This window comes from Nicrophorus vespilloides, unplaced genomic scaffold (assembly GCF_001412225.1).
Source record: "Nicrophorus vespilloides isolate i.1.1-1 unplaced genomic scaffold, Nicve_v1.0, whole genome shotgun sequence".
Classification (NCBI taxonomy): domain Eukaryota; kingdom Metazoa; phylum Arthropoda; class Insecta; order Coleoptera; family Silphidae; genus Nicrophorus; species Nicrophorus vespilloides.
This window is the reverse complement of record NW_017098686.1, coordinates 10,104-19,006: the sequence shown is the minus strand read 5'-3', so window position 1 is coordinate 19,006 and position 8,903 is coordinate 10,104. Positions and strand designations below refer to the sequence as shown.

The 8,903-nt window shown below is 31.8% G+C and overlaps 3 protein-coding genes across 4 annotated transcripts; 2 read left to right on the top strand and 1 right to left on the bottom strand.

The window, feature by feature from the left end:
* The first annotated feature begins 3,539 nt into the window (after positions 1-3,539).
* Positions 3,540-4,171, top strand: LOC108563016 (probable trafficking protein particle complex subunit 2). The gene is made up of 2 exons (XM_017921556.1): positions 3,540-3,723; positions 3,779-4,171. Exons 1-2 carry the CDS (start codon positions 3,616-3,618, stop codon positions 4,109-4,111), a joined length of 441 nt encoding a protein of 146 aa, XP_017777045.1. The 5' UTR covers positions 3,540-3,615; the 3' UTR covers positions 4,112-4,171.
* A 55-nt stretch (positions 4,172-4,226) lies between these two features.
* On the bottom strand, positions 4,227-4,969 carry LOC108563015 (small nuclear ribonucleoprotein Sm D2). The gene is made up of 2 exons (XM_017921555.1): positions 4,819-4,969; positions 4,227-4,762 (listed from the first exon to the last, which is right to left on the bottom strand). Coding segments are annotated over exons 1-2 (354 nt in total). The 5' UTR covers positions 4,821-4,969; the 3' UTR covers positions 4,227-4,410.
* A 95-nt stretch (positions 4,970-5,064) lies between these two features.
* Positions 5,065-7,326, top strand: LOC108563014 (transcriptional adapter 3). 2 transcript variants are annotated; one of them, XM_017921553.1, is made up of 8 exons: positions 5,065-5,143; positions 5,374-5,518; positions 5,566-5,717; positions 5,778-6,005; positions 6,060-6,250; positions 6,300-6,522; positions 6,629-6,796; positions 6,853-7,326. In XM_017921553.1, the coding sequence occupies exons 2-8, from the start codon at positions 5,377-5,379 to the stop codon at positions 7,012-7,014; spliced, it is 1,266 nt and encodes a 421-aa protein (XP_017777042.1). In that variant the 5' UTR covers positions 5,065-5,143; positions 5,374-5,376; the 3' UTR covers positions 7,015-7,326. The 2 variants fall into 2 exon arrangements, with proteins under 2 accessions (XP_017777042.1, XP_017777043.1); XM_017921554.1 differs by lacking the exon at positions 5,065-5,143 and adding an exon at positions 5,168-5,296.
* Positions 7,327-8,903: the final 1,577 nt, after the last annotated feature.

Below are 8,903 nucleotides of genomic sequence, written 5' to 3'. Positions count from 1 at the left end.
ATTCCACTGATTCCACACATCCTGCAAAAATGTAAGAAATATATTTTAAAATCTGATTACATTATGAATTTAATTATTTTATATGACTTTAGCATATATCAACATCTTGTTATTATTGTTTATGTAATGATTTTTTTTTAAATTATTCATTAAAATAATTTAATTATTTATTTTATGACCATTTTTAAAATCATAAGAAATAGTATTTATGTTTAGATAAGTTACATTAAAATGAACAAAATATGAAAAATCTTGTACTAAAGTGAATTGCACAAAAAAAAAGATTCTGGACAATATAAATTGTAAATAAAATATAAAAAAAATAATGATGTTAGAAATATACAAAACTAATTAATAAAATTAACTTTATGATTCCTAAAATATTGAAATCTGTATGAATTGTAGCTATTTAGAAGTATGACTTCTTTACCTTTTACGAAACATAACCAATTTAATGTTAAATCTGTGTTAAATACTTCTATGTACTGAATGGTATTAAAACGTATGCTTTCTTCGCCTTTGATGAAACATTTAGCGTTAAATCTGGGTTAATTACTTGTAAATAGTGAATGTTATTAGGAAGACTGATTCCTTTGCTTGTTAAAACTATTGTATTTTTCTTAAGAAGTATGATTTCTTTACCTTGGTTTATTGATATATTAAATGGTTTGATTATATGAGCTTCGTGATGATTTAATGAGCCGAGGAGCCAAGAAGAGACGCTAATGTAGGTTATGGTCAAATAATTCGCGGAAGAGCGAAGATGCAAACAATGCATACAAGAGTTGAAACTGGATGATTTGAATGTATTCTAATAGGAGTTATATGCACTTAAGAAATTGAACTTTATATTGGAGGGAAACTACATAATAGGTCATTCTTTTTGGCTCTCCGAAATATTTCGCTGGATAATTACCTAATAGTATCCGCGATGATGATGATCAAGCGTTACCAGTGGTGGTGCGCTAAGATTGTATCAACAATGGGCTACCATTTTTGTTGCAGGCAGCGTCACTTCGTTTAAAACCAATGCAATAATGAGCTTACCGCCTGCAGATGATTGATTAGTCTGATTCTATCAAGGATGATTGCGTTTAAGCAATTGTTATTTGCGATTCAAACAACGTTGTATGATGTTGACACAACACTATCCAAAGCTTTCTTGGTTAGGGTTGTCCCTCCATATTGAATAAATAATATGAAGATGGGACAATGTTGTTGTTGTTGTCGGATGTGGACCACCAAACGATTCGGATGTCTGGAACTGAACCTGCCTCAAACTCTGCGTCGACCGTCTCGAAGCGCCGAATGCATTCGATACGTGCGTTTTGGTAGCAATGGAGGAGTGCGTCTGAATATTAGCTAATATGACCTAATTACGATGCAAACAGCATCCCTGGGGAAATCACTCGCGAAAAACGGAAAATGTATGCTCGATCTGCCAACAGAGGAACGGCTCGTACAAGGTCCGTCTCAATACTATTATAACTCTTATATAAATGCCTTTGAAGAGACCACAGCATTCATATAAACATTATTCGTTGTTATATCACTAACCTTCGAAATGTCGTGACTAAATATGCAATTGTGCGGTTAAAGAGATCAATCAATCAATCTAGATCACTCGCAAACTGGTATTTATGAGCTTCTAACATTCTAAGATGCGAAAGATTCAAGCACAAACAGGTGGTTTGTTATCGGGTATTGATCTGATAGTGGTGGTCTTCGTGCACACACAAACATACAAGTAATATGAAGTGAATATATCTGCAGTACTGCAGGCCGCCCACCTACACACGATGACCAAATGCATTTTCTAATCCGGAAACCCGATGCAAATCCCGATCGCTTTTCCGGTTACGAACCTGAATCATCAATTCAAGGACAATTTACAAAGCGCTCGAGGTTTCTTCAAACCATTAGATATTCACACGTTTTATCAAATAAATTTGCATACAATATTAGGTAATAAATATACTCTGTAAACAGGATTCCATTCCAAAGAGGACGCATCAATCAAAGCTGCATTCAAAATCACAGTCACGCGTCCGTAAATTGAAGACATTTCAAAATCACAATTTAATACAGACTAAATTAGCTAATTAAAACAAAATTATGAATGTCATAAGCTCATTTCATGAAAAATACACAATAAACAACTAAATTAGTGTTACTTAATACGTAATCAATACTAATTGTAATCGATTAATAATCAGGATTAAGGCTCCAATTTGAAGCCAGATCATCTTAATATCATTTCTAACAGACTATTTGCATTCATTATTTGTTATTTATAAGCGTGAGGGATAGATCTGGCTTCTAAACGGGAGATGACGCAACGGTCAATTTAACTATAAATTAGTTTGAAATAGAAACCAAAGTAATATAATTACATGTGTCCTACAATGTTTCAAAGAGTAAAATAGTAATTAAGTACATTTTGTTAGTTATTTGTGAGTTTTTATGAGCATTTAATGAAAAACTCACTTTATTATTCGGAAATCCCAATAGCGATTTTTCTGCTTTCTAATATTTTATGAAGAATTGTATGGGTTTTGCAGTAGGTAGTAAGCTTACAATTGGGTTCAATTCATAAACCTTCTCAGAAAAGATCCCTTCGTCTTTCAAAGCGAAGTCTTAACTGGTATGATTTATGGCGTATTATGTTGTTAAGAGTCCTTCTTAGAATCAGGTAAAATGCTTTTAATATCGTAAGGACTGCCAAAAGTTACGTGACTATTAGCTATTAAAGTTAATGTTTCACGCAACTTTCTGAAAGCATCGTAACAATTTATTGCTTAATAACTTTCATCAAGGGAGTGTAACCATTATATCATGATATAAATATATGAAAGTATTTATTTCTTATTATCATCACCCATATACTACATAACCGTATATTACGTAATGTAAGCTAAATTTATTTCCATTTACTGATGCATATTTTTCTAAATTACAAAAAATGGTTATGTGAATTGTAACTAATTTTTTACTTAAATATAATTTTTGTAATTAAACCTGAAGAATTTTTTTTTACAGAAAAGTAATAATTATTATATTTCTCTAAATCTTAACCAATTGCCATCAAGTAGAAAGTAATATCAACATTGAAGAGAACTAATTTAAATAATATTTACCTGAAATCACGTGAAGATTCGAAAGGAATCAACCTGTAAATATATAAATTCATACCTGCTACAACCTGCTAAGGGTTAAGAAATACAGTTATAAGAAGCAAACTAGTGGGATTATAGAATTCATCCGACAATTCCAGTACAAAAAATGCACTTTTTACTTGAAGAACAAAGGGATTTAACAGCATATTTAAAGAGAGATAGTTATATTATACATAATAGTTAAAAAAATACAAATATATTTGAGCTTCTGAAAGTATCATCAATAACTGATCAATTCATTTGCTTTACATTCGATTAATTAAATGAATATAGAAAAGAACGTGTGTATTATTTAAAGAAGAAAATAATTATTTGAAAGTGTAGTAATTACAAATAACAGAAATACTCCATCTGGTGAGCAAATTCAGTATTACAGTGGCATAACCTGAAAATACTTGTTTTTCTAATTACTGTTTACAAAATATGAACTATTGACAAAATGTCTAAGAAAGGGCAGAAAGTAACGGGAAGTTACTATTTCGTGATTGTAGGACATAATGATAATCCTATATTCGAGTTGGAGTTCTCTAACAATAAAGATCCCAAGGTAACTCCCAAAAGTTTCCTCAATCGACAATACATCTTCTTGTTTACAATTTTAGAAGGAAGACCATAGACACCTGAATCAGTTTATTGCTCATGCAGCTTTGGACTTGATTGATGAGCATAAATGGAAGACACATAGCATGAATCTAAAGTCTGTAGATAAATTCAATCAATGGTTTGTCTCCGCCTTTGTCACAGCTAGTCTTATAAGATTTGTCATGGTGCATGATAACCGTAATGATGATGGTATCAAGAATTTCTTTAATGAAGTCTATGAATCCTACATCAAACATTCCATGAATCCATTCTACCAAGAGAATACACCAATAAAGTCATTAGCTTTTGATAAAAAGGCACAGTTGTATGCTAAGAAATATCTATGTGCATAAATATTTATAACTACTGTATGTTGATAGATTTAAAGAAATAAAACACATTCATGAAGTATATCCTTTGTTTATATATAAAGTATAAATAAATAGTTTAATTCAACTATTATAAGTATGTAGTAAAGAAAACATCTTAAACATATTCAAAATAAAACGAGTAATTCTGAAAATTAAAAAAAAAATACCAGTGGGATATACATCAAAATGTACAAACAGTGAAAATTTCACTTGATTATTCATAAAACATAATCTATATAATGCGTCTTAAACTAACTTAATAACTAAGGGAAATGGGGTTATTACTTCTGTGATGATAGTGGGTTTCTAACCACTAATATTACAGAATCTCCACGAAGAAACATTTTGGATATAAACCTATCCTTGTTAACAGGCTTAGCCTTCTTCTTTCCCTTTCCAGCCCTAGGCTGCTCTGTCCACATCTCCTTGACATTCTCCAAAACCATGTTACAATGCCTATCAAAAGCTTTCACACGTCCCAAAAGCTTCTTGTTATTTCTACAATTTATAAGAACTTGGGTGTTGTTCCTTACAGACATGGTCAAGACAGAGAGTGGTCCCGTGTTAAATTCTTCCTCCTCTCTTGCCTGCAGCTCTTCAGCAGTCATCTCTGATTTTGGTTTGGTAATAGACCTAAAGAGATTAGGTTATTATTAAATAAGAGAAACTTTATATGAGAATTTACTTACATGTTTGTAGAATAATTGAAAGAAATGATTTCTAGTAAATCCTTGATATTCTGTTACAATGTAGGCACAGTTGCAAAATCCAAACGAATCTTAACGTATTAACAAGCATTCGCCGACAACCATGAGGTTTGTTTGTAACTGATTTTTAGAGGTTGGTATACCTGCAACAACAACAACTGGATTCAAACGTACTGCATCACTGTAAAGAAACCGAGTCAACTTCATTGAAATCAAACGTCAGAAATGCATATATGTCAGATATAGCCTAAGCTTGAGGCTTGGAGAGAGAGAGTCAGAGAGAGTCAAAGAACCGTGGCAACTTCAGGTAGGTGTACCTAGTTCTGTTTTCTACAAAAATTATTATAAAATGCATTTGTCCTGTGCTAAGTCTACGTTAAAATAAGAAGTGTTGCTCTAAAATAATAATGAATGCAAGTGAATCGGGTGTTTTTAAAGAAATGTTTGAATATTTATTGAGGTTATAATATACTGCCTAATCAGAGCTTTAGACTTCAATAATAGTTTAAAAGTTATTAAGAAGTGTTGTTGTTTCAGGAGATGGACATAAAAAGATCTTACAGTTCGAAGAGTTTAAAATATAAAGTTGATAAATCTAAAGAAACCATTAAAAGCGCCCCAATAAATTTACCCCTAATCAAACAAACAGACATTGCGACGGCTCTTCCAAGTTATACCTCGAGTAAGTACAGCTATAAATAAAATAATTAATTAAACTCTTGTGGATAGTTTTAAAGCGTACCCAGAAAGATGGTGTTAGAATGGATGACTTGGATCAACTACAACAAGATTTTGAAAGAATGTTATCGACATGCGCTGTTAGAATCAGATTGCTGAAAGCAGAGACTGAAGATCGGAGGGATAAGAAAGGAAAGCCATATGTAAGTATAATCAAAAATTTTTACTAACTGCCTTATATTTTATTTTATATATGTTTTAAGCAACCATCTGCAAAAAGAAAACGAGAAGATGAAAGGAGGCACACAGACGCGCGAAATGTAGTTAAAATATTAAAAACAAAGCAAGCAGTACCTGTAAATAATTATAAAAATGATGAATCAGTACGGCGAAAAGTACCTAAAGTCATCATTGAAAAACATGATGTATCAAATAGATTTTGGTTATCATTAGATCCTTATTGCCAGGATGTTAGTAGAGATAATGTGTGTGTAAGTAGCTGTGAACTCTCCATAGAAGATCCACTGTTCATTCTTAGATTATAGTTTTTAGATGATATAATTCAAGAATGTTCCCAAGAAATAGAAGTCAAAATCCCTGAGGTGGGCGACCACTACGCTACGGAATGGGCTGAAAATACTGTACAACGGGAACAAACGAACGGACACATGAAAGCACCCAAGAAACCCACAAACTCCACATACAGTGATGTTAAGCGTAATGGAGTAACGAATAAGTATGCTAATTAAATCCCAAGGTTTCGATATATAAACTTTTAACTTTAGTACCAATGACACGTACCCCAGTCCATTGATGCAACGTCTTTTAGATACGCTCATTAAAGAAAAAGTCATAAAGCAAATGCCAACCGTGTTCGAAAAATTTCAGAAATCTACCGAGTACACCATTAAGTCCAGCAACGGCATGAGGAGTGGCCTTTGTCTAGACAGACTTCTACGGAAAGAACTGGTGGATCAAGGGATTCTCGACGTCGAGGATTTACCCAAGGTAATGAAAAATAGAAGAAAAAAAAATCCGGATATAATAATTCATTATTATTTCAACAAAATGAAGCTAATTGATGTCGTTAAATTATAGTAGAATTTATTTACAGACTTATCCACCAGATGATGAGATTCTTATGGAAATAAAGAAATGCCAACAAGAGCTGGAGGTTGTGAATAAACATAATATAAGTGAGCTGCACAAGCTCAAAAGTTTGGTGGATAAAGATATTAGAAAACAAGACGTGAAGGCGGCTCTAGATAAGGTCGACACTCAGGTATGAATTGATACATTTCTATTTAGGATTCTTTGAACTACGATGGATTGTTTAAGGTGCTGAATATGTATAATAAGCTCTTGATGATGAAACAAAACACGTGCTACGATAGACACAAAGATCGACAGATGGAAGAGGATGCTGCTAAATTAATTAAAGAACAGTTACTCCTGCATGAAGAGCTCACGGAATTAACGGATTTCTCTTTATTCGGCTAGAAGTAATCCAATTTAACGCAACCCTGCTTATGTATAAATTCGTTGAAATAATTTTACTGTATTTGTTATTTGTGATAGTATTCTGAATATTCCCATTGCAATATTTTGCAGAATATCGAGATGTGAATGTATTTGATTGATTTTGGTTAAATGGTTTAACTCATCTAGCAGGGTTGCGATACACTTAAAAAGAATTTTTTTAATTTTATTTGGTATTATTATTTTAGCTATCAGGCATTTAGCTATATATTTTTTTTCTCTTAATTTGTACTTTTTAATGATTTTAACGATTACAAAGATCTCCGTCATTGTTCTTTTTAACCATTATTTGTTAGGCTTATATCGACATCGATTGAAAAACAGTCGAAGACATCTAAAATTATATTAACTTATCCGATTTGTCATTTTATTATTGTATTTTTATTTCATTTGATTTAGACATATTTTTTCTTTCTTAATTTTATTTTACATGAATAAACCTCTTTCACGCTGGAAGGAACCTCTTGCAATATGCAGTTATCGTTAATTTCTGTGTGTTCGCCGTGAAATTCCTGTGGTTAATTAGGGTTAATCTGTTTATACTTAAATGTTTACATTAATTTCTCTTTATAGTTTATATTACAGTTTCAATTAATTTTGTTGCGAGGATAATAGCATCTCTGTTTACTTAAGACATTGCAAGCAGATGATTAAATCAAACGAAATCCTGGAAATAAATTAATGAGCTTACGGGCAAATACTACTACAGCTTTCGCCATCGGAAAGTTACGATTACTCTCCTTAGTAAATTTATTTGAAGACTGACTGTAGTATTTTATTTAGTTACATCACACGCTTCTTCCATTCGCTATTATTTGCGAAGCAACAATATTAATTTTTATGTGTGTGTATATATGAAGGAATAAATATGTTGAAATCGATATTTTACAAAATTTATTTTAATAATAATAATACTCCCAACTCGTTTCTACTAATTTATACCAGACTGTACAATCTTGCAAACTAATCAATACTCCTTTCGGCCTCAGTATACCATTTGCGAATCATACTGTAAAATAAAATAATTGTAGACTAATTAAAGGATTCATCATTAAAAACTATTTATAAAGTTTAAACAATATACAGCCCTGTCCAGTTGTAAGCCTACGTTAAACACCACCCTATTAGATAATCAATTCATGTGAATGAAACACCATTTTCATTTTATACCCATTACTTCTGCGCGTAGGCTTTAATTCACGAATATACTAAGATATAGTTATTAGCTACTAATTATAATCTTTTCAACTAAATTATCATAAAATGATTCATTTATTTATGTAAACTTTAAATGAATTTTTAAATTTACTCAAAATTAGTTAATTTTAATGGGTAATTGGATATCAATTAAATATATTTCGCATGTGTTTCGATGCTAGTGAAATTATTTAAAAAAATGTAGCCTCCACTTTAGGAAACGTGTATTAAGTGTATGGATTATTGAGGATTAAGTGACTAAAGCTACTTCCATTAGATAATACTTAGTATTTCTATATGGTTTATCTCGTACAAAATCTTCAGAGAAACTTTAATCCTGATTTAGAAATAATGTTTGAAACTGTTGTTAGTAAGTGTTCAAAGACTGCCCGAAACTAACCATTTCCAGTTTTGAGAAATACAACTGCAGCAGGGCCCAAGATACTCTTATTGATCACAGTAACTTCTCGAATATATATCAAAGGGCGTTGCGTGCGCTACAAACCCGTCATTGTTACGCATTATTTAATTTTTTTTGTGTTCAGTCTATTCGGCATGTTCCCTTTTGAAGCGTTTAAAAATTTGAATACATATTGTAGTTAGACGACCCTTGCGCATTTTTTTTTTGGTGATCTCTCTGTATTGATCTCCTT

Coding starts and splice junctions, on each gene's coding strand:
- LOC108563016 (XM_017921556.1), top strand. CDS start 3,616: ATGTCTAAGAAAGGGCAGAAAGTAACGGGAAGTTACTATTTCGTGATT. Junction 3,724..3,778: donor CTAACAATAAAGATCCCAAG/GTAACTCCCAAA, acceptor TTACAATTTTAG/AAGGAAGACCATAGACACCT.
- LOC108563014 (XM_017921553.1), top strand. CDS start 5,377: ATGGACATAAAAAGATCTTACAGTTCGAAGAGTTTAAAATATAAAGTT. Junction 5,519..5,565: donor TCTTCCAAGTTATACCTCGA/GTAAGTACAGCT, acceptor TCTTGTGGATAG/TTTTAAAGCGTACCCAGAAA. Junction 6,251..6,299: donor CGTAATGGAGTAACGAATAA/GTATGCTAATTA, acceptor TTTTAACTTTAG/TACCAATGACACGTACCCCA.